Here is a 25205-nt window from a genome sequence, read left to right as displayed (position 1 = left end):
TAATGTTAACCCTCGAACGACGGACCGTGTAGAGAGCTCAAATTTTCATTCAATTTTGCATATCATATCGTTTTCATTTTCTATAATAAATCTTAATATGTTCCTTATAAAAATCAAACATTTTTGTTAATTTCTTTTTAATACAGTGCTTTTTTATTCCTGTGTATTTGCCACCCTCCCATTTCCTTTGATCAAGGGTTAATGGCGACCAAGAGACGTTTTGATTATTAACCCAGTTAATAGGCGAATTTTTAGCCCGTCGACCCAGGTATTAGAATGGATGTATGGAGGTTATAAAATGATATAAGCAAGATTTCGATAGCTTCAAAGCGGGAAATAGGAATTTCAGCGTTGGCACAAGGATAGATAGGACGATAACAAAAGCCAGGATGATTGAGAAAAAGGCACAAAGGGGACACGTTCGGTCTGATCGATTTAATAAAATGGCACACATCGAGCCGAACACGTCAGCCGAATTGGCGATCAGTGAAGCCACTCGACGAATCGAAGGTCGTCGCGAATCATTGGAACGTCGGCGTATCTGTCTCTCTTGCGGTCGATTTGAATTACGAGTTCCGCCATTAAGGACGACTCCAAAGTGCTCTTAATTATTCAGGATAAATGTGAAAATTAAAATTCTCCAACAGGTAATCCTTTCTACCGTTATGGATGATTATCTAACATTATAGAAAGGTCAAAATATTAAAAATATCTAGATAGTTTTATAAGAATGATTACCATAAAATACACTAACAAAGGGAACTACCAAGTATTACGCTCACTTATTAATGAAACTCTGCCACCTTGTAGAACTCGTCGAGCTGAACACGCCTACCCAATTTTGACGGCTAATTGTTTAAAAGATATTAACAATTAAAGTTAGTTACTCCTTACATTCTGAAGTATAACGAACTCACACACAGAAACGATTGGAATCGAAGGGTCCAGGGTTCAAATCCTTGCTTCCTAACGTTTTGTTTTTAAATGATCATTTGTTTCTTTTTGAATATCTATTACAGCTCTGTTATAATCATTGCATTTATTAATACACGCTGCAATTTTTATAGAATTTAAATGATGTTTTCTTATTTATTATTACATACAATTATTTTTTACAAGTAAAATTTATTAAACAATGCTACATACATTTATATCATAGTTCTTCGTCCGTCGATATTTATTTCATCTTCACACTATTGTATATAATTATAAAAACTTGTAAACATTAATTATAAACTGGGCTGTATTTCCGAATGGTCCCACTAAAATTGAGAACTCAGGTTCTGTATATAATCTAAATTGACTACAAGAAACCGATGAAAATTTGTTTCAGAGCTGGATGTCTTACCGTTTTCGAGATATCGCGGTAAAGTTAGGTTAGGTTAGATTTTGTGTATGCGCAGTATCGAATAGCGCATACGTAGTCCCAGAATTGTAGAAAAATTTCTTACCACGATATGTATCTCAAAAACCGTAAGACATCCAGCTTTGAAACCAATTTTAGTCGGTTTCTGATAGTCAATTTAGGTTATACACCGAACCTGAGTTCCCAATTTTGGTGGAGCCATTCGGAAACTTATTCATATATTGGCATTATAATATAAATGTATGTAGCATTATTGAATAAATTGAACTTGTAAAACATAATTGTATGTGATAACTAATAAGCGAGTGTAAATTTACGATGCCGTAACGATGTAATGTACGTACTAGATAGAAAACATAATTTAAATTCTATAAAAATTGCAGCGTAAGTAATTAATTATTAATAAATGCAATGATTATAACACCAAAGATTTGATTCCAAATCAGCTAATCGTTTCTATGTGTGAGGGTTATACTTCAGAATGTAAAAAGTAACTAACTTTAATTGTTAATATCTTTTAAACAATTAGCCTTCTGCCCACAAAATGTGGTATAGGCATGTTCAGCTCGACGAGCTTTACAAGGTCGCAGAGTTTCATTAATAAGTGAACGTAAACATTTGGGTAGTTCCCGTTGTAGGGAACCCCAAAATTCCCTATACCCCTAGGGAATATACCTTAGCAGAAATATACTGAAGGTACATTTACCGGGCCAAAAAGGTCTTGGTAAAAAAAAAAATAAAATAAAAATCTATCTCTAAGCGTTTAACTGAAAAACGAATGTAGACTCGTTCTCTAATTCCTCATCGAGCGACCGCGGGGTATGAATAATCCTGGTACGCTTGAAAGTTCACCATGGATTCCCTGCATAAATCTCTTTGCCCGTGAAGTCGAAAGGCGTGTACGAAAATAAATTTATCCGTCGGCCAGGCCCGACATTTGGCCTGCAAAAGATACAAAAAAGACCTGAATATCGGCGAGAAAGAGAGAAGAAACGAAAAAGAAGCAGAACAGAGAAAGAGAGGATTATAAAGAAGCGACCACACGTTTGCGCTTATACAGGGTGTCCCAATGAATTATTTTATCACTTGTGAAGATACAAATGATTTTGGAAGAAATTATTGTGTTTGAAGTAAACTTCCTATATATACACGGTTTCTTTGTATTTTTTTCTCAAATAAGGTTGTTGAGACAAAGTGGTACCCCTGAGGAGATTGCAGGGTGATAGAATGGGCGAATCGATGTCATGGTATTTCGAAGCATTGCGCAATCCCCCCTGCCACCAGGGACCATTTCGAATGGTGTTAGCGCTTCTTCCTCGGTTTGTCAGCTGGTCTCAAGGCCGACTAGTGAAGCGGACCGGTCCTCGAAAGTAATCTCTTCGAATAGCGTCTAAGCCTGGCGCGGGAGACATTTCGAAACTGGAGGACCTCTAGGCTCGCGAACTTCAAGGTGGACCAAACGGGTTCCCGAGCGAGAAAATACTTGCCAATATCCTGATTACGCGTGCAAGTTTCGCAACTCGTTGCTTATAACGTTACTCGAACTACCGTGGATACTTTGAGAAGTTTGTACAGATTTTAATGAGCTTCTGAAAATATTAAATATTTGAAAGATGAACCAGAAAATATTAAAACTAATACAAGGTTGAACACAATAAGAGTAGTGTAGAAAGGAGAAAAATGAACTTTCACGGAAACGATTAGTGTCCGTATGATTCCCGGAATGAATTGTCGGTGATACGTCAATAAAATTCTTGAAAGTGAAGGAAAAAAAAAAGAAAAAGCGAGAAGGATTGCCGCTCGGGTGGAAGAATGTCGTCGGTTCGAATAAGAGTGTAGGAGGAGATATTATTACGGCTGACAGGAACGACAGGGTAGCAAAAAATTTCACTAAATCCGCCATGGAATTATAGAGGAATTGCGAGAAACGATAAGCACTTCATTCGTCCGTCTGTCGCGCTGGGTTTATGGCCGACCGATGCGTTTCACCATTTCCAACACTAACTACTCTAGACACTGATCCTGGACGAATCTCACCCTTGGGTGCTTTGCCATTAAACAACGAAAAGTAATCCTTATTAACAAGGAATAAGCTTAAAAAATTCGAGATTTCAAAATATAATAAAAATATAACCTACCCCATTAGTCAGCGATTTTAATATTATAATATGATTTTAGTATAATTATTGGCTGTGTTTCTGAACGGCCCCGCCACAATTGAGAACTCAGGTTCGGTATATAACCTAAATTGACTACAAGAAACCGATTAAAGTTGGTTTCAGAGCTGGATGTCTTACCGTTTCCGGGATATCCTGGTAAGGTTAGGTTAGATTAGGTTAGGTTCTGTGTATGCGCAGTATCGAATAGCGCATGCTCAGTACCGAATAGCGCATACGTAGTCCCAAAACTGTACAAAAATTTCTTACCACGATATCTCAAAAACGATAAGACATTCAGCTCCGAAACCAATATTAATCGGTTTCTGGTAGTCAATTTAGGTTATATACTGAACTCGAGTTCTCAATTTTGGGGAGGGGCCAACTTATCCTAATTTTAAAAGGAATAGTGTAAAATTTACAAAATGAAAATAACATGAATTAAAATTGGGGCTCTCTCCATGGTCCGCCGTCCGAGAATTAAAATGTTCAACCATAATATCCCTATTATCCCGTGAAAAGGATATACGCAAAGCGTGTGTATTTGTAAGTAAGGTATCCCAATACGTTTCAGTGGAAAGATTAATTGCCGGTAACATGATTTCCCTGACGATCTTTTGACCTTTTACGCAGAAGCGAGCGCACGTGCAACCCTGTACAACAAAGCCTCGAACAGAACACCATCCCTTGTTAACCATGTTTCTCCTTTAGGGCAACCGATGTTCTGTTATTGACACGTACTCTTTACACGCGGTAAACACAGCGGATAGATGATGGTATAAACGCGCTACTTTACCGACGCCCACCGAAGCGTGCGTCCGATTAATTAATACGCCGCAAAATCGAACCAAATCAGCCTATACATCCTGTGTGGTACGCGTTCGTGTTTGAACGTCGAAACGGAGAACAGAGGGACAGGTACGCGACGCTTTGTAATGATCCAAGATTTAAGAACCGGTTTTTGATGTAGCTTCGATTGGCAGAAAGTAACGGCCGGTAAAAGATCGCGGACTTAAGTCGATCGACAAAAACACACGGTAATTGCTAGTTAATCTGACCACGGTAGATAAAGAGATGAGACGGATAGAGAAAAAATCAGCCCGGTAACTGATTCCGATCGATACACGACCACGCGACGTTTATTGGAGAGTCATAAACGTTTCTCGAGAGAAATATCGCTCGCGGACATTCGTCTGACGGATATTATAACTTGCGCATGAACAATGACGGAAGCCGACGGTCGTCTTCGAATTCCCCAGACACTGACATATAAAGTGGAGAAAAAAAAAAAAAATATGTGGAAAAAGAGCAAAATTATTAAGAAAGTATTTATTTTATAGATATAAAATTCATGCTAAGATTTTAAAATCAAAAATATAATGTACAGCGACTGAAAAAGTACTCGATTTGAATATAGGTATTGGGAGGTGGAAATAATACCGAAAAAAAATTCCTAGCATCGATTGCCGAAGTGTAACAGTGTAAACGATGCGCACACACATTTGCGCATGTTCATCTCGTGCATGCAGAAGCATCACAGTTGATTTATACTGGTTCCCCTCGATCGCGTCAACGAGGACACCTACAGACCCCTGACTGTTCCGCAGACAAATCAGAGAGGGTTTTAACTACGCACTTTCTTCGATTCCTGTTTCTGCCGCGATTTTGCGTCATAGTCTGCCGTGTAAACGCCGGCTGCGTATATTAGTGCATAACACGGAGCGCCAACACGAGTTTGTTAAGGAACGATACAGCTTCTCGAATCTCGTAACGATTACCCAGTATTGCGTCAACATTAAGATACATCATGTAATATGTTGCTGCTATTCGTACTGTAGATTTTGACTAAGGTTTACTTCTAATGTATATACCACTTGTTATTTCGCATAAAGCATTCAAAAATGTTTTTACGTTTCAAGATATTCAATTGTGCGATAAGACGTGTTTAAACAGGTTGCATTAGTATTTGAATGCTAGTGCAATTTTTATGCAATTGAGTATATAACTCGGTGGTTATAACAATATAACTGTATTTTGCAACATTTTAAAGTGCTATTTCAACGTAAAATTGTTAGGCAATTATAAGAAAACAAAAATAAAATGGAATTGTAAAAACTTAAGTGTTCGCATTAAATGAAGATAACAATTCAACAAAACTGCACTATCATTGGTTCCTATAAAACGTTTCCATACGTCCTTCAATTATTCCTTATCTAAGGTGTAAAGAACAATCGACGTTTAAAAAATTCAATTTTAAACATCTTGCTTCATAAAAAAAAAAAAGTTGGCGAAAAATAATTTGATCCGTACCTGGTTATCGGTACCATGGTGAGCCATTGTTTTTTAACGCTGTAATTCCGTGAGTCGAAACCGATCGTTCAAAAGGTGTCCTATCGTCCATCACTTTACTGAATTCGCATGTCCTCGCCGAATGTCCTTTCTGAGGGTTTTCACGCACACACGCACGCAGACGCAACACCACGACGACGCAGTGCTGCCGGAGAAAGCCAACCCGGCTGCTGGGTGCCGGATGGGTTCACCGTTGGAACAGTCTCGAAATGCATCGCGACGGGAATCATGGCTCGCGACGAGAAACAATAATGAAATATCGGAACGAACCGTGAGAAAGAGCAACAAGAATGACGGAATGCGTACGCGAGAGAAACAAGAAAAATGTGGCAATGATTCGCGGTCGCGAGAAGGTTGCCGGCTGCCGCCTTGGCACTGACAGTGGCCCTCGCGCCTAGCAACACCGAACGCCAAACTGTCGACTCGCCGAAGGCAGCCGGCACCGCACCACCGTGCCCCCCTTTTTCACTAATGTGTCCTTCTCGCGCTCTCGTTCACTCTTTTCTTGCTTGAACCGTTCCGTCGTATCATCGTCTCGCTTCTATGCTCTCGTTTCTTTTTCCACCTCTTTCTGATTTTGCTCGTCGCGCGCGTACGTTTATTTTCTTTTTCTTCGCTATTTACTTTTGTCCTCGTTGTTCTAACAGCGCTCGTTCAATCTTTCTTTCTTGGCCGGGTTTCGTGAAACCGACATAAACTACGAACACTTTTGCCTTTGTCGCGATCGCGATTTTACTTTTATCCTTCTCGCGTGTACAAGCATGCCGTTCGCGTTTACTTCTTCTATCTTGGAGCGCAATTGCTAGCAAACCAACCAGCCGCGGGCACAGCAGCCAAACGAGTACGAAAGCCGGTAACCGGCACGACGCGCTATGCCCAAAGGAACCACGCGATTGGTCCGCCGCCGGCTACAGCGACCAATCGCATGCCTCCATCGGTTGTCAGGTGGTACCGCGCTTCTCCTTGCTAAAAAGCGATTGCTACAATGGAAAAAATTGCTTTCTGCCGGTTTTGAAGAGAACGCCATGTTTTTCGAAACAGCACTAAGGAAAATTTGTTGGAAATTTCAATTTGAAATAAAACAAGATGTCACAAATAAATGTGTTCGTACATTGTCTATGTACATATGTTCAATTTCCAAATTCATCAGTTTCCCGTATCTTCACTTTCCACACATTTACATCTTCCCGTCTAGTGGTGCATTTCTCGCAGCACACAGAGGTACAATAGAACCACTTTTCATTGTTCATGAAAATCGTGCAGAGAGCATTTATCGAACGCTGCCTCGACAAATGGACACACTTGTGCTGTAAGTAATGCGACGCAAAGATTGCCTGAAATTACTGTAGGTGTGCCAACTTAACGAGCAACTTCGAGGAACTGCGTTTAGTACGAGCGGGCCATTTAGTCTGAGCAACTTTGTAAGTAACTCCGTACAGTGGAGCGACTGTGAGACGAAACTCTACCATGTTACCCTTCTTCTACCGTCGAACCAACAAATCGTAACACGAACAAGCAAACGACTCGGTCACGTGCCAATTTATGCGCCTTATGTTGTTGCCATTTTCGTTTCTTTCCCTTCTTCACCTTCATCTCGTCGAAATAGGTCACGGTGCGAAAGGAATAAGCGCAGATCAGACGAATACCAACGACAAGGAGAGGCCCAACCGAGGACGAGGATCACGCGCGTTGAGTACTTACTTACGTGCCTTGCATCCGCTGCGGCGCGGTTGCGTTTCGTTCACCATTGCCTAATTAACTCGACGTCATTTATCAGATTAAACGGATAATACTGGACGGACGGTGTCTGATGTAACCCGTGCTAACACTAGATACAGTTTCTCAAAGATTCTTTATTAATTCTCTCCTACGATCGTTTCCTTATATAATCGACCGAAAATGGTAATTGAATACCCTGACGATCGGTCGCGGTAACGACATCATTGTGTATCTGCCCTAAACATGATACCGAAAGAACGGGGGTATTACGAAACATGGAAGAACAATTCTGAATAGCAAATAGAAAAATAAACACCTTAAAAGAGAGATGGCAAGGCATTGGCATAACTGAAGTTTTCTTTGTAAGACCAAATTCTTTAGGAATACTAAAATCGTCAAACGTCTAAGGTTACTTAACTCTGACATAATCTTCATTAACAATTTCTCGTGTAAATATTTTTAAAGGGTAGATTGCTGCATTTGATAACAAAGGAACGTTTTGAATAGCGAAATCAAAACTACCATGTGGCAGACATGTAATTTAATCCGTGATTAGAGTTTACGGTAGCCACGTTGATTAGGTCGTTAAAGAAACTATTAGAGTGGCTAAATACAGTGTCTGGGTGCTTCCACTCGTCTCTGAATTGTAATTCGATGCAGCGCACTGTTCACGTGTATGTACATCTGCACTAAGTTTGAATCGATAATGATTTATATTACAACTTTCGTCAATTTCGAAAAATAGTAAAATATAAACGAGAAACAATATTGAAAAACGTTTTATTATTCTTTGGCTAAAAATAAAATTAGAAGCGCGTATGCAAGATTCTTGGACAGAAGGAGAAAATTATTAGGTTCGTCAGCGATCAGTTTGAGTTCTCCGAGCAAATTGCTTCGAATTACCTCAGCACCCGGCAATAGAAGGTGACCTACTGTCAGAAGCGATCTTCAAAAGACTATGTAATTCGAAATTTTAAAATTTTGTCTTTCCCTATTTTCGGGGTGAAATGAGGGAAAAATTAAAAGTGAAAAATTGCAATCTGTCAATTTCGTTGAAGGATATACAGAACCTTGCTGGATTTTAAGTTCGGCCAAGGTCTTGGCCTTAATCGTTATTGGACATCCGACCCATATGTACCAGTTACTCTCCAGGATTTAAGTTTCTAAAACTACCACAGTTGTGCCGATTTCGATAACTATCTAGATAAACGATACGGCATGGCAGTGCAGAGGCTGAGGTACACTCGCGATCAAATTAGACTTCTCAATTCTCAATTTCTACGATATTAATGTTAAAAGTAATTTAGAAGAAAAATAATACCATTTCTTATTATTAAATATTATAAAATTTAATATATAACTGAGAAATATGGATAATAAGTAAATATCAATTTAAATACCCCACGTAAACGTTTACGTGCACGTGATTGGTCGGAGGCCGGTACCATATCTGTGTATGTACATATATATACATATAGGGTCCATTTCGCTACATTGCCCATTTCTCCATATAAAATGGGAAAGTCCGATTTGATCGCGAGTGTACTAATTAAGGAACAAACGAGATTCTAAATCTCTCTAGAATTGCTACAAATAGCAAATCTAGGTCTATCCTGTAGCTATTCCTTCTTAATCTTATACTTTTCATTTACTCCATTAACTTTCAGCCTCGAAGCTCAACTAATCCAATTAAAAAATATTTCATTACTGTGCGTGGGCAATTATATCCCACAAAGGTATCCTGATGAAATTCACCAACAGCCATTCTACACGATGAATTTTATACGTAGAAATGGAAATGAAGTCGATATCGCACGTCAGAGCTACAGGAGCACACCCTATTGGAATATCATGTTGGCAAAACGGCCGTCAGAAGCAAGAAGCTGAATTAATGGAACGAATTAAAAATATCATTTCATCTTTTGATGCCTTTGTTTCAGCATTCTCGCTGTAGAAATGCCTCTCTTCGTTTTGAATCGCGTTGAAAACACGCTTTATTATACTTTTATAAAATTAAAAAAAAAAAAAAAAAGAAGACTATTAATTATTTCAGTTGTAATCCACGTTAGTGAATACTTGGGATTTCATTAAAATTCGAACAATGAAGATGGTACATGGAACATCCGATAAGGTAAAAATTTCAATCAGCGTCGTAATGCGGCGAGTATCGATGGGAGAAAAATTCCAGACAAAAACAAGGAGAGCTGGGAAAGCAGCAAACAACGAAAGAAAGCTTAGCTGCACGGTAATTGTCGAGGGGGGTACGGAGATGCAATCATCGATCGGGAGAAAAAGCGCGAGTAAAACCGTGCTGGTGGATAAATGCGATAGAAAGAGAAAGGGGGATCGATGAAGATGCGGTACGTACAAGAGTAACAGAGAAAGAAGATCGCACAGCTCCCTCCTGGGATGACATCTCCCCGTGACCTTGGAATAGAGACTGACCTTGACCGTGTCAACCCCCACCAGGTTGCTTTAACGCGTCCCGGCGGCTCACCTCCAGCCCCGTACCCCACTCTAGCGCCCTCGCCATGGCATCCAGAGTCGCGTCGTATTACGCGAATGCGATGTTGCTCGATGCTGCTGCTACTGCTGCTGCTGCGGCTGCGGGCGTCGTTGCTGCATCGACCGGCCGCAGCAGACTACCACCACCCCTCTCGCCTCTTTCGCCCCCGCTCACCCCATGCAAACCTATCGCGCGACCTCTCCTCTCACCCCAACCCACCCTTCGAGCAGCCGTCACATAGCTCGCTGTCGGCGGATCGCGTCCCACCGCCCTTTTATTCTATATACCTACATATATAAACGTCTATCCGCGTTCGGGGAAAGTCGAGAGGAATAATGATGGGGAATATTTTCGATGCAAAAGAGAGACCGTGTCCGAGGATGCGATCAGACAAGGCTAGCATGATGGAAGTTTCAAGAGAACTTGTGAATTTGAAATGTAGGCAAAGTAACCTAGGTGTTTTTTGAAAAGGTTTGTGTTAGGTAGGAGTTGCGTTTGAAAGGGATAGTAACCAAGTCTCCTCTAATAAAATTTCCCTAGGACAAGAGTTCTAGTTATATCAACTGACCATCATGTTTCAAGCGCCATTTCAATTCTATGGTATATTGAACAAAGTACCCTCATACTCCTAATTACAGTGAATTATCACAGTTACATAGAATCTATCGACTAATCGTTATTTTTGTGGAATAAGAGAAGAAAGGGTACATTTATCGTATAGTCAATCTCCATGCCTAAATCTGACAAGGAGTTGCATCTTGCATCTCCGCTCTCCTTTTCCCAAACCTAACTGTGCCTCCTCTTCCCTGCTAACCGAGATCCTGTCTTTTCTCTCGTTCTCTCGCGTGCTCGGCCCCACTAACACCCATCCGCGTGGAACGCTGCTGCTGTTCCAGGGGAACCCTTTCCCCGCCGATAATGTAGGTGAAAATACAGGGTGACGCGAACAACTCTACGCGCGTTTTATGCGGATTATATCTACATCGATCGTCTCGATGAAGAAGGAATTGTGTTCAAAATGCCTCTTAAGCGTGTGTCTGTTATCAAATTTGAATAAGGTCGATTAATTATTAAACAAGTGTTATTTGTACCGAAATAATACCAATTTGTTTGTAAAGAACAAGCGATACGAAGTAAAAATTTCATTTTTAAAATTAGATTTAACACGTTCGTTGAAATGCCGTTCTATGCACAACATCAGTGACGCATTATTCTGGTATGCGTATCAATTTTTAAATGACCTTGAACGTACGAACTTTCCGCAACGATAAACAAAAGTAAAAAAATGCAAAGAACGAATATAAATAAAGAAAAATTAAATGGACAGAAAGCCGTGAAGGAAGATATTTCATTTCTGCCACTTTTCACTGTACGCAGAGTGAAATGTCGATAACAGAGAGCAATAAGGTGTAGAATGCACATCGACAACGAACACGCGTGACGTTCAATTAGTAACTGTTTTAACAAACTTTTCTATGTCACGAAATAATAAATTTTATGCGACAACTGGATCTGTTGACGGTTGTACAAGATGAAAGAAATATTGGTGGCAAATCGTGAATCAGAGTTCAAGGTAATGAGAAGAATGAAGCTGTTTTGTCACAAAGCACTACCTTTCAAATTAATGTCAAACGTGCTCGACCCCTGCGCCCTTTTTTTAGAAAGAGTTACGCTGCAAGAAACTTTTTATTGCACTTTTACGAAACGTTTAATAAAAGTGTAATACCAAATGTACTTCAGTCGAAGGAAATGAATTATGAAAAGAAAACAACACAGCATACAGATCAACATCACTAGAAATATAAACTAAAATATTGAAAGAGTGAACAAATATTTCAGTCTTTGTCCTAAAATCATCTTACTTGTCTTAAACGATTGAAATTACATTCTTTTCATACTTTTATCCACTAGTAACTTGATATTTATCTTTATTAACTCGATATGAAATAACTCGATATAGTTGTAAGATTCTATTTCCTTTATTTACTCTTCGAAATTCCCGCCATCGCAGAACACAAGAGTCGACACATGACGAATAAAATTTAGAACAGTCCAAACGATTATTCAGCATTTTCATCAATGAACTAATGGTGAATAATAGGCATTCTATTTGTACCGATCGATCGAAACACTATGTTAATGAGCGAGAATACAGAAACTAATGTTTAAATCAAGCTGTCACGCCATGTGCTTCCCGGCAACTTCCGTAAACGACGAACGTCTATGGAACGTTCTCATTTTAATACTTAAAAATTCGACAACGACGCTAGATATTATCCCGTAAAAATGTCTATGCAAATAGATAAAAGTACAAGGTATATTTCAGACTCACCTCTGTCAAACTTCTTCCCCTCTGGATCAATGTCTTTTACGTTGAAAATATCCTCGAACAGCACGCCCGCCATTTTAGACACTTTTGACGGTGCTCCTCCCTGGTGGCAAATGTTCCACCTACATCTGAGAACGGAGCATCAAGGCGCTGTAATTCATGAATATAAATCAATTATTTCGATGAATTAATAAACTATGTTATATACGTATGATGTGTCATTTTTAGTATCCTACATATATTGTAAAAATCACTTTTTGTTTAACTGTACAGATGTTACAGCTTTGAAATATATATGTATTCAAAAGAAAAACTATGATTCGAGCAAACTAGCAATTCTAACCTTCCTATTTTGAATATTTTAAATGTTTTGTTTGTTTGTATTAATAATTATAAATATGTTAATGAATCTACGAAGTTTATTACATAATACGACAAGAAACTTGATGCAAGAGAAATAGGTCTTTTAGAATTGTGTTCAAGCATTGTAGCATTGAATGGCATAGTATTCCTCCTTTACAATTACTGTAAAATATCAATACAATTAGGAAGTAGTAACGATGTTTATTAGATTTGAGAGACAGATAACCTTGGAAGCTCAATTTGTAACATGTTGAACAGAGGGAGCCACTTTACGGGTTTACGTTTTTTTACGCAGTACAATTATCCTTTTACGCAGCTTGAGAGGGTCCTATCCTGATACATCTATAGTAATAAGTCTCCACATTATGGCACATACATTGGCATAACACGTTACGTAAAATTAGAGATTTCATAACGTTGCGTAATCAGTAAAAAAATCTACATAAAGTTACTACGGATCGTGAATGTGAACGAGCAAGTATGGTACTCCAAATGTAGTATTTACAAAGTCTTGAGCTTTTAAAGTGCACTACTAGATAAATAAATTTTTTTTCATAACTAGCTTCACATGTTAATGTAATTTACGTATATAAGTTGAATGATTTAATGTATAATTTGTCTAATTTTAAAAGATGAAATAGAATGAGATTGACCCATGGAATATTTATAGCAAATGTTATTATTATGAAATATTACATACTGCTGTAAGATGACAAAATTGATTTTACCTTTTTAAATGGCTTTTTTATACACAGACGCAAAATAAAAGACCAATCATGCTAAAGGAATTCCTGCCGCGCGATCTGAATTACCGACGATGCCTAACCTAGTCTGTGCCATAAAAATGCAAACTTTTAGAGAGTACACCGTGTTATTACAAAATAATTAATTCTATAAGTTAATAATATATTATTATTATCATGTTCATAGAACAGTACCGCCAGCGTCATCTAGCAATTGCAAGCGAAATTACGACACAAATGTATCATTCGTTCAACGAGAGAAAGTACCTGTTTTGCGTAACTCAAGGAGACCCTCTACACTTATTTCTAGTTTTGTGGTACTTGATAATTATATACAGGATGTATGTACATACATACAATGACATGCGAACAGAAGAAGCAAATGGTAACATCAGAGGACGAAGAGTATGTCGAATATAAGAGCATTGGGTATGCTGCACGGTACCGCAACGCGCATGCGCAGACAAAGCGTGCTCAAGCCAATCAGAATTAACATGTGCCGAAGGGTAAGTGTTTAAAAAACACTAAACATAAGCACTATCACTTTAAGTAATCCATAAGTGAACACATGCTGCAATAATCCAAGCGTGGACTCGCACCTGTCTATGTTTGATAGGTAGATCCGCACACCTCGGCGGTCGCGATAAGACTGATTGGATGTGACCTCGCCCAAGGTTGAACCGTTGGAACAACTGCTGTGCTTGTTCAACCGTGACGTTTCGCTTCACCGGTGCCGTCGCCGGTTCCTTCTTCTCGAATTTTATATTATTCTATTAAAATTTATTTAATTACAATTTTTTATTATACAACTGTTTATTAACAAAACTATCGTTCCATCTATTAAAATGTTCTACCTTCCGCGTGAATATATACCAATTTTGTTTAATTATTCTTATTATTAGAATTTATTTGAAATTTTCAATTTTACGATAAGCAGTGACTACAGATAGTAGAAAACTGGACATGCCTTTGTTCACAAAGTGTCGTGAATTTGTGACTCGGGAACGAGCGCCATCTGCTCTATCCTAATATAAAAATGTGAAATACTTCGCACTACAGCAGTCTAACACGCGTTGACGATAACAGAAGATTGCTTCGATACCAAGGATTGTACCACTTTGCTTAGACCGACTGTTATACCGACTGTGGAAACCTAACTTCATACTGGGGTACCGCATACCCTCTAAATTACGTCTCTTTGGTAACAAAGGTCCGTCCAGTCTTCTACTATGTGTAGTCACTGTTTGTTACTTGTCAAAGAAAAGATGGAAGCCATTTGCATCTTCTGTGGATCAACCAACAATTCTGTTCGTTTAAAAAATATTTATTATTGTTTAACATGAGCGACGACGAAGATGCTCTTCTTAACAAAGACAAAAATCAGGTAGACCTTTACACAACACATTTTTATGTAGTGTTTTAATCTGTACGAAGTGTTTAAATACTATTTAGAAGATTCTAGGTTATGTTTACATTTATTTAAAAGGGAAGTATGTTTCAATTAAATAACTAATTGTTATAATAGGACCAGATCCGAGCGGAATTGTCTGAGATGAGCTTCGAAGATTTACAGAAGCTCAAAGAAAAGCTGGGAACTAAAATTTATAAGGAAGCACTATTTGGTCCAGGAAAGGTCAGAAAAATCGAATTTAAACGGGAAAATAAAAACAGACCTCGGGAAATGTCCGCCAAAAAAACTGTCTCTCGATTCAGAGAAGCGGTACATGTAAAAAAGAGCGTCCCTAGGGACCCTAGATTCGATAGCTTGTGCGGTACATTCGATCAAAAAGTATTTAAAAAAACTTACGGATTCCTTGGCGAAATGAAGAAGAACGATTTAGCAGCATTGAAGAAACAGTTGAAAGATACTGAGGATCCAAAGATAATAAAGAAAGTCAAATACCTTATACAGAGATTAGAAAATCAGTTACGCGAGGAGAAGAGAAAGGAACAAGACGAAGAGCAGAAGAGCAAAGAAAAAAAGGAGATAGTTGAAGCGATTAAACGTGGAGAAAAGCCTGCTTTCAAAAAGAAATGTAAGTAACATAAAAGATACATGAATATTAATTATATAAATTATAAATCTAACCTTTCTGTTACAGCTGAGAAGAAGGTTTTGAATTTAGTTTCCCAATACGAAGAACTTAAAAATTCTGGCAAACTTAAGAAGCACATTCAAAGGTTACGCAAGAAAAATATGCGCAAGGACCGACAAAGACTGGCGTCTAATTCAGAAATAGAATGAAACAATGAATAATAAATAAATAAAAATTTCTACAAGTTGGACATTGTAAAAATAATGATTGTATATAAGAAAAATAAAATAACAGTTAAATAAAATTCTTTTTATCTAGCAGGTCACCTCCCTAAGCTATGTTTAAGTATCCACAGTCAGGACGAAACGATAAAGAGTGCTTTATTAATTATGTATTTTTTATTTAACATCAAAAGTAATGACACTTGGGTTGGACAATGTCTCTCGTTTCTTTCTTAATGTATTTCACGTGTGAAAACAGAACTTACAGAATAATCAATATGAAAGGAATCGTCAATCAGAAAGAGATTAGTTTGGTAGAGCGGTGTACATTATCTGAGCGTGTACGTGTGTCTTTCTCTCTCTATGTCGCAGGTGGATTTTTTAATTTTTTTTTTGGGCGTGTACTTGTGTGAAGTGTGTGTGTGCGCGCGTGCGCATGTGTGTGTATGTGTGTAACATATGCGACGCTAAAACGAAAAACAGAAAAGGTGTAGAAGGGGACCCGTACGCAAAAGACGGTCCTGTTTAAGTGGGACCGACTTCCGATGGGTTCACCGTTCGCGCATGATCTGTTTGTCCGTCTTCAATTATTTAAAATATTTACAATATTAATAAAACATCATTCATATTTTTTGTTTTTTTTTTCTTTTTTCTGTTTATAATTTTTTTAATCATTCAATGATTCTGCCGTAGTGTGGCGGGCTGTGCAGGGGTGACGTTTCACTTTTGAAATTCTCGTGACACTGTATTTTGTTTCTTTGTTCATTGCGTTCTTGCGATTCTTGTTTCATATTATTTCTATTGTTTTTGATTTCGAACGTTGTAGGGCCAATTAGGTTTCACCGATCGCGGTTAAACAAAAAGCGAACGGATCTGTATATTAAACACACGTTTGCTACGTTCTCTCGCCCACACATTCACGCATCCCTTTCTCTCTCGTTTTTACGCTGATTCACCCGAAAAATCATTTTACGACATTGTTTAGTTCGACGATCGAGGTACTCGTTTGTAGACAACCGAAAGATTTGCGACTCGTGTGCCGAGGATCGCCAATTCTATGAATCTGCAGATAATGATTGAAGATAAAACAGTGAATGTAACGGTCATAAAACTAGGGGAACAGGTTTCATTGGCCGTTAATCTAGCCGCATAACCGGAAACCTACAGAAGGTAATTCGATAAATGAATAACGTGGCTTTGCGGAACAGGAGGTTAAGAACGTCTATACGATGCGGTTTTATGAATGCGATTACTGATTCTTAATGAGTGCTCATGCCGAGGGTTATAAATCAGAGATGTCCAAGGAAATCAGGGACTTCCCCTTTTATCGTTTACCTCGTGTAGGTTATGATAGTCGAGTAGAGGAAGCACCGGAAGTCACGTGGACATTTCAATCGTAAACGAAGCTGCTGCCTAAGAAAAATGAACGAATCAGGCACGAAAAGCAAAAAACGCGGATTCTCGTCCGTGTCCCGCTCAGTCCGCCGCAATAATTTGTGGTCTTAGACCGAAATTACCTTTCATCGTCACTTCTCCATGATTTTTATTCTCGGTCTCGTTCGCTCTCTCTCTCTCGCTCATTCGTTCTCTCTTTCTCTCTCCACACCGTCATACTTTATCATATCTTCTTTTCCTTCTCCTCTTTTCATCGACTGCATCATCTTTTTTTTTTGTTCGCTTATACGTACTTTGTTTTTTTCTTCAACAACACGATCTAGACTAAACCATATATAATAATTACATCTAATAATATCTTATTGTAACATGTATTATATTATAATTATTATTATTATTATTATATTATTATTAATGTTTTAATTCTTAGCCTAAAGTAAAGAGGCGCACGACGGCAAAGCATATTTTTTTTATTTTTGGGCTCCTACGCCCCCCGGGCACGGAACACCCTGTCGACAAACCACGGATCCTGCAATCCAGCTCCGGCACTATATCGCGAGTAATTACTCTTTTCCATAAACGAATGAGCCAATCGCGTCCTCCCCCTCCCCCTATACTTGTCCCGCCATGTTTCTTCCCTCTTATTCTAATTCTTTTCTCAATTTTCTCCGCGCCCTACCTCGAAACACGGGGATCCGCCGAAGGCAAAATCTGTATTTTCTCTCATTTTCTTCTTTTGTTCGATTTCGTTGTGACAGGAATGACGCTCTCTAACCACATACACTCACGAAGCTACATATATGTCATAACGATGTCCCATAAAGTAGGAAACCAGGAAAACCATCATGGAAACGAAGTTACCCCACGTGACATCGAAAACTCTCCTTCTGCGGCATCATAGCAAAACAACCTATCTCGAATGTCGTTTTTTCTTGTTCGTTGCGAATAAGAAAATCGGGGACGTTTTATACGATCAAAGAATTTCTTTTGTTTAATCCAGATCCGAGTTCGACGAGCAACGCGACGACGGTACACTGCTGCCCTCTTTCTGCTTGTCTTTCAATTTTTGTTCTCTTTTTTTTTTTACAGGAAACGTTTTGTCCGGTTGTATTTCTGATGGCGATCCACGTGTCTCGAAAAACAATTTGAAACTGTTTCGCCGGTCCTACCGAATCTCTTTCTCTCGTGCGGGAAACGTAAGAGATTGGTGAAGTACTGAAATGCGGCTCGAACGATTCGGCCAGCCCGTCGCGCGCACCAACGTGGCAGAAGAATATCTTCCAGAAGGGCTGGAGGAAATATTCATAACCGTCGAGATTTGATTCGCGAGTGATGTGATTCGAAACTCGGTGGGATTGGCGAAAGGAAGAACGTGTTAACGCGTGTACGGCACCTCAAGAACACCTCGATTATTGAACACTTAGGGTAGTTTTTGGGGCCAGGGCCGCCGAGCGAGCGTGTCACCCTCGGTCTATCATCTAGAATCCTCCTCGACGGTCCGTTCGCCTTTCATTCGAGGCGGAACAAAGAAACTAAAGAACCTGGTAAACCCCTCGAGGTCGTTCCTTCGCATCGGTTCGTCGAGTCGATGGCAAACACGATCGATGACGACGATGGCGAACGATCCTTCGTCAACGAGTTAACGCGTTACCTGCCGCTCCTCTTTGCCCCGAAGTTCTCCGCTCGAAACGAAGCGCCCACTTTTATCGTCGACGTTTTTTCAGCGCGCGCATACACTCGCACAACGCACACACATACACACACAACATACACGAGAAGCCGCGAAAGCGAGCAACAAGGACGAAAAATGATCGGCAAAAAGAGAAACGAGAACGAAAACGTAGAATAGAAAGAAAGAATATACTGGTAACGTTTCACACCCGGAGAAGCTCGAAACACGACCCGACATGATGATCATCGCGCGTCTCGGATCGTCCCGGCCCAAAAAGTCGCGTGGCAGGCATTTTAAGTCACCTTCGTTCATTTTTTGTTTTGTTTTGTTTTTTTTTCTTCTTTTTTTTTGGTTTCGCTTTTGTTGCTCCTAGAAAATGATTTGAAGGGGCGTTTGTCTCGATACTGACACACACATACACACGACAGACGACCGCGGGTTGGTGGTACAGGGCGTTCTGCGTACGGGGGTCAATATGATTTATAGCGAGCTGTCCCGCTGGCGTTTCTTTAAACCTATGAAAAACTAAGAGAATGAATTTATACCTTCTTATTTTTTTTTTTTGTTCCTTTACTTTTAGTTTCGCCTAAGTAAGAATGTTTTATTTTTTTTTTTGTGTTTCTTATACGGTTTTGCCTGTGTCCTGCTTTTTTTTATTTCCTCTGTGTTTCAGTTCCTCTGCTGCTCACCTAAACTCATTTTTACTCTCCTCTACTAGCGTTTTGTTTTCTAACCTGTTACCTCGACTATCGTGGCATTAATCCATTAACATTTTTTTTTTTCTTCTTCTAATTCGTTTGTCCCGTCCTGTCGGTGCCGAGCACCGTTTTACTTGTACACTTGTTCGTGCAATTAAATAATTCTCTGTTCTTCTCACTTGTTTTGTGTCTTTGTATCTTCGGTATCTTCCTCGGCTGGGTTTTGTTGATAATTACTTATAATACTGTTTCGTTTGCCGCCTTCGTTTTCCATGCTCGCCTTCGCGCTTCCTAACATCTTCTCCCTCCGTTTGCAGAACCAAGACGGTACACAACTCGTGGACCAAACTCGATGACTATGTTCTTTATGTCCATCCTTTCTCGCGTAGCAATTATCGTGCAGAGACTGAGCTACTGAAATATCTACGCGATGCGATTTCTGGCTTCGACAGCTACTCGGATTAAAAGACTTGAAACCGAACGACATTACTTTGCGATAAGAATAATAAATGAGTACTGCGAACGCGCTTTCAATTACTCTTATCGTTATAATATTCTTGTTTATTTTTTTGGGGAGCGGGGAGGATTTATTTCGTTTTAACGTAATTCACTTGTCTCCACACCGCGTCGTAAATGATTCTAGGGCGTGCCAATCTAGCGTACTGATCTCTTCGTTTAATTAGGAATTAATTAGGTTTCTATTCAAAGACTAAATGGCGTGTCACGAGACGTCTTATCTGTAGTGTACGTTTTCAATGATATCTCGTCATCGTTTCTTAAACTTTTGCATTTAATGTAACATTTATATCTCTCTCTCTCTTTCTCTTGTCACTACTATTTTTGCTTCTTCTGCTCCTCCTCTCTTTTTTTGTCTTTTTCTATTTAATTCTTAGCAAGAGCATAGCCAAACCTAGCGCAGTGATCTTTTGCTTAACAGGATGCCTACTACGTGAATATTTCTCCTTATCACAAGACGTCTACATGGAATGCTTCATCGATGCTAATTATTCTTCCATCGTCACAACCCTTGACGTCGTCGCCTCATCTCGCTCTGTTATTCCCATCATCAAAGATACGCATAGCACTTCGTTCGCAGTCTCGATGATCCCTCTTCCACGTCCCACGTTTTTCTTAATGTTCGTTTTAGGCCCTTTTCTGCTTCGTCCGACCCAAGTTCAGCAGCTTCGCGTTTGTAGTCTTCGGATGGCAGCATCGACCCCTAAGAATTCTGAACCCCTTCGAATCGTATTAGGTGTGTGTGTGTACCTGGAAGCTAGATCTTCCCGACGACGTTGCTCGTAGAACCCATATATCCTCGTCGAACCTTATTGATGTTCCTCGAACGACGATCTTTTTTAATGATACACCGGCACGCGCGTGCAAGCAACTCGCAGAGCCAGAACGACGAACGTTTTATTTCTCCTCCAATCTCTTCCTTCAACTCTTTTTTTTCCCATCTTTTCTTTTGTACTTCACACACACTGTAACTCTTCTCCCACGTGATAATAGTATCTTTTTTCTTTCGCAGAAACAACAATAATATACCAAGTCGTTCGACGATTCGTCTCGACATTCTTTGGATGCGAATTGTCCCTCGTTTGATCTCGCGACAGTACGATTTTTAGACCCGGATAGCACGCCCCATGGTAAATATAACATTGTGTGTATGTGTGGTTTTTTTTTTTCTTCATAATATGTGTATGTGTGTATGTATGTAATGTATACGTGTCTCTTAACGCGAGTGATTATTATGGTATTTTATTCTTTTCAGTAATTTGTTTGTTTTTTTTTTTTTATTTTGTTTGGTTTTTACTGATTAGTATCTCCCTCGGTGTATATCTCTTTGCGTGGGTATATGCATATCTCATTTTCTCCCTCTCTATCTCTCACGTTTATCTTTCACTCACGTTTCTCTCGCTCTCTCAACATTCTCACTGCTACTCTCGCTCTGTACTCTTGCGCGCGCGCTCTGCGTGTATGATTAAATTCTTCTTTGCGTCTAATAGTAAGTTTCTTGCTCGAGCCAGCCTCCTGGATTCCGGCGGAGGTAGAATCGTCTCGTCTCGTCGTAGATGAAAATGGCGAGCATGAAAGGAAGGGCGGGTAACCACCAGACGAATCTGAAACGAGGAAATACATTGTCATTTATTATTTAAAGAAATTCTGTACTCTTCCGGTTACCAGGCCCCTGTCTAGAGCTTTTAGAGCTGTAGGTACACTCAGTCCCATCGAAGTTGTCGCAGTGAAGTTGGCTACAAATTCACTAACGCATTCACGCCGCGTCACAGCCGACTCTAGTACTAGCCGTGCTGAAGTAAAAATGGCAACACCGCGGGAGTCCGGTCTGAATATATCAACATCTAACCCTACTCTATCTGCCTCCCGGACTCCCAGACTCCCAGCCAATCAACGTCGTCGGACTCTCGGCTACTCTCTGGACTTCACATAACCTGTTTGGTTTCGTTCCAATAATTTCGCTTGTTTCAAGGTTTTTATTAACTTATATACACGTTTATCAATTCTTAAATGTTTCAATTTGATCCAAAGATGGTTTCATTTTGCTTCATACCTAAATTTTCTTGAAACCACTGTAAATATTTCAAATATCATGCTTCACAACACCAAACTACTTCGAGAGTACACAAAATTTATATCACATTTATAACAATTTTATACTACCACATCACTTCTACTTGCCATAGTTGCAACGTTTATGTCTTGTTTATACATAATTAATACAAAATAGCGTATATTACTACAGCTTTTAATTAAAAAAGACGGTAATTACAATTCCGAGCATAGGACTCTGTTTTTGAAAATAGGACTCCCGATTGTCACGTGAGCGGTGTTGCCACGTTGTTCAGAATGGCTAGTACTAGAGTCGGCTGTGGCCGTGTCGGTGAGTGAATGCGTGGCCAACTTCACTGCGACAACTTCGATGGGACTCAGTGTACCCTGAGTTGCATTGAACTTGTCGCAGTGAAGTTGGCTACAAATCGGCTCACCAACGCTGCGTGAATGCGTCAGTGAATTTGTAGCCAACTTCACTAACCCATTCACGCCGCGTCGGTGAGCCAATGGCGAGATCAGTTCACCGACGCTGCGGCGTGAATGTGTTAGTGAATTTGGAGCCAATTTCACTGCGACAAGTTCAATGCAACTCAGTGTACACACGACCTTCTTTGCTGCTAAGGGTAGCTTAGGGGGTTTTTATTTTGGGTGGCTAAGGTCTCTGTTTTGAAACTGGGAAGGGTGTTTAAAAAAATAAAATGTACTTACTTGAGAGGGAACATGCGGAGACCCTTGTCCATGCCAGGTGTGTAGCTTAGGAATGCGGCGAGGGCGGTCTCGAATACCAGACCAAAGTTCAGGGCCCAGTTTCTCATTCCCTGGTGAATGATGGAGTTACGTCGCGTCTTGCAGACGATCAAATCGGCCCACTGGACGATCACAATTGATACGAAGAAGGCTGTGTGGCAGGTGAACTCCAGTGTCTTGCGATCATTGTATGTCTGTAGAAGCGTACAAAATTATACAGAGTCGTCTTACAATTTGTTCAAAATAATCACTGGCTCGGTTGATGTATCCAACTTACCCATTCTTGGCCGTAGCTGTCGCGAAGATCATTGATAGCCTTGGAATCCCATTGTTTTCGGATACCGAAAAGATACAGAGGAAGGAATCCATTCTCAGCCATGATTACGAAGTACACGAAGAAACCAGCTGCTGCTTGGATCATACCGATCTGACCGTATGCCATCGAAATAAGCCTAGACATCAAGGAATCATCATTTAGATTCTTCTTAATTGTTAAGAGCATCGGATGCGGTTTATAATTTGACTTCCAAAGAAATTTCCTTTATTTCTGGCACGTTCAAAAATTTATATTCTTTGAAAATTTTTAAGAAATTCTTACACGTCTTAGTTTTCGGATTGTAACAAATCGAAATAATAACATTGAATAAAGTTAATATGTAAAATGACAAATTTCAAATTTCAGAATAATTAAATCGTGATTAATAAAAAATTTTTTAGAAAAAAAAAATAGATCCTTTGAAAATCAATGGAAGCTGTCTATGTGTATGCGATTAATCGTCTAAGTTCACTTTTAAACAGCCTAAGGTGTTAAGTGTTAATTACGAAAGCTATTGTTACCTATGATTAGGATGCGTAATAACAACTTACCGGATCGTAACGTAGGCGATAACGATTACTTCTTCACATTGAGGCATGCCACACAAAGCACCAGACAATACACATATTCAGCTATGGTTAGTCAAATATCACGGTGTACTTAATAAAAGTCGAGCTTTTTGCATGCAAGCTCGGTCGAACCGTGAGATTTGATTAAGTCAGCGAACATAAAGAGTAGCAACAGCAAATATTTTAATTGGAATCGTGAATTCTTCTCCAATCCTGGAGCTGATCCTTTCAGTCTTAAAAAATGATGAAATATGATAAAATATTCAAATTTTCTATTTATAAAAATTTGACATTTTACAGGATCAGCAATACAAGATCGAATTCTATTCAGATTACAAAATAAAAAACAGTTTGCATGCAGCAGAGAGAAAGTCAGAAAGAAAGAAGTAAAGAAAGATCGCAACGGATCCGCGTGGAAGACACGCGCGATCAAGAACAGAATGGACCAAATAGACGCGGGACGTTGGAATCGAAAAGAAAGCTTATTAGTGACTAGTATCATAACTGGTGTGTTTAGTATTCTTCTAGTTTGATAATAAATCGTGTGTTAATTCGTCGACTAATTGCTCAGGCCGTGCTTTCGTTCTCGTCGGTATAAGCTTGCTCTATGCATCCCTCTAAAGTTTAGAGTCTAAACTTTCATAAATCTCCATTTGAGAGTAAAACTTGCACGAAAGAACTATCGAAAGTATTCTGTTTCAATGCTTTCAGACAATTCTTTTATGGAACTTTTACTCTCAAGTGAATATTATGTATTTACACATGCGATCAAATCAAGGAGATCCATAGGAAAAATGTCGATCCCACGGGTTTTCACCCTTTCCCAGACTCCCATCCTTCCCCTTCGGCGGTCCGAAAGAGAATGACACTGCGCGGGTAGAGGCCCCGTATACATAGGACTGCGGCGGACCACCACCTGCGCACAAACATGTGCGCAGAAGAATTTGAATTGATACCTACTCGTTATTCATATCTTTCAGTTATACGTTAAATTTTATCATATTTAATAATCAAAAATTATTATATAAATTACTTTTAATGAAAATGTGAAAATTAAGAGTTTGATCATTTCTGCGCCATTCTTCCTAGCGAAACTTGATTTGCTCGCGAGTGTACTCTAAATGTTACAGCATCACTTCGTGTTATTTTGTTATTTCGTTCTGGTATCACACACGATACCTCTAGTTTCAGCTTTGCTTTATATTTCTCGCAGACATGTATGTACGTGGTGGGTGCAACGGCTTCTCTAAACACGTAAGATAATAACGTATCGCAAAGCTGCAAAAACAGGGGCCAAATTGTTAGGCGCAGTCCTTCGGTTAATTTCGCTGTCCCAGAGAGACTCTAAGTGGTGACTAGAAAGCATTCGGCATTCCCAACGCTGTCTATCTTCTATTTAAACAGGCTGTGGCAAAATTTGCGACACGAATTATGATGCTTATTGCAAAG

At 39.5% G+C, this 25205-nt stretch overlaps 3 protein-coding genes across 14 annotated transcripts in view; 1 reads left to right on the top strand and 2 right to left on the bottom strand.

The window, feature by feature from the left end:
- Positions 1-14477, bottom strand: part of LOC114876500 (DNA-directed RNA polymerases I, II, and III subunit RPABC3) — a 46876-nt gene extending 32399 nt beyond the window's left edge. Inside the window, exons 1-3 of one of the 5 annotated variants that reach the window (XM_029188022.2) lie at positions 14386-14477; positions 13885-14301; positions 12429-12575 (exon numbers count right to left, since the gene is read on the bottom strand). In XM_029188022.2, the coding sequence (XP_029043855.1) occupies positions 12429-12501 (73 nt within the window). In that variant the 5' untranslated portion in view covers positions 12502-12575; positions 13885-14301; positions 14386-14477. Of the gene's footprint in view, positions 1-5832; positions 6692-12428; positions 12576-13516; positions 13598-13884; positions 14302-14385 lie in introns of those variants that run through there. The other 4 variants (XM_029188023.2, XM_029188021.2, XM_029188024.2 and 1 more) reach the window with 4 other exon arrangements.
- Positions 14478-14566: 89 nt separating this feature from the next.
- LOC114876499 (ribosomal RNA processing protein 36 homolog) lies at positions 14567-21306 on the top strand. The gene is made up of 3 exons (XM_029188020.2): positions 14567-14915; positions 15057-15567; positions 15634-21306. Exons 1-3 carry the CDS (start codon positions 14871-14873, stop codon positions 15774-15776), a joined length of 699 nt encoding a protein of 232 aa, XP_029043853.2. The 5' UTR covers positions 14567-14870; the 3' UTR covers positions 15777-21306.
- A 29-nt stretch (positions 21307-21335) lies between these two features.
- The window catches only part of LOC114876493 (sodium/potassium-transporting ATPase subunit alpha), a 78705-nt gene continuing 74835 nt past the window's right edge, over positions 21336-25205 (bottom strand). For all 8 annotated transcript variants that reach the window (XM_029188006.2, XM_029188005.2, XM_029188004.2 and 5 more), the window contains 3 exons: positions 23149-23323; positions 22833-23065; positions 21336-21673 (listed from right to left, as the gene is read on the bottom strand). In XM_029188006.2, the coding sequence (XP_029043839.1) occupies positions 21553-21673; positions 22833-23065; positions 23149-23323 (529 nt within the window). In that variant the 3' untranslated portion in view covers positions 21336-21552. The remainder of the gene's footprint in view (positions 21674-22832; positions 23066-23148; positions 23324-25205) is intronic.

This window comes from Osmia bicornis, chromosome 15, assembly GCF_907164935.1.
Source record: "Osmia bicornis bicornis chromosome 15, iOsmBic2.1, whole genome shotgun sequence".
Classification (NCBI taxonomy): Eukaryota; Metazoa; Arthropoda; class Insecta; order Hymenoptera; family Megachilidae; genus Osmia; species Osmia bicornis.
Note: the sequence above shows the minus strand (reverse complement) of the source record. Positions and strands in the feature narration are given on the sequence as shown.

Bases quoted from the DNA above. Each gene is read 5' to 3' on its own strand.
- LOC114876499 (XM_029188020.2), top strand. From the start codon at position 14,871: ATGAGCGACGACGAAGATGCTCTTCTTAACAAAGACAAAAATCAG. The intron at 14,916-15,056 runs GTAGACCTTTAC...TTGTTATAATAG, and splicing joins TTAACAAAGACAAAAATCAG to GACCAGATCCGAGCGGAATT. The intron at 15,568-15,633 runs GTAAGTAACATA...TTTCTGTTACAG, and splicing joins GCCTGCTTTCAAAAAGAAAT to CTGAGAAGAAGGTTTTGAAT.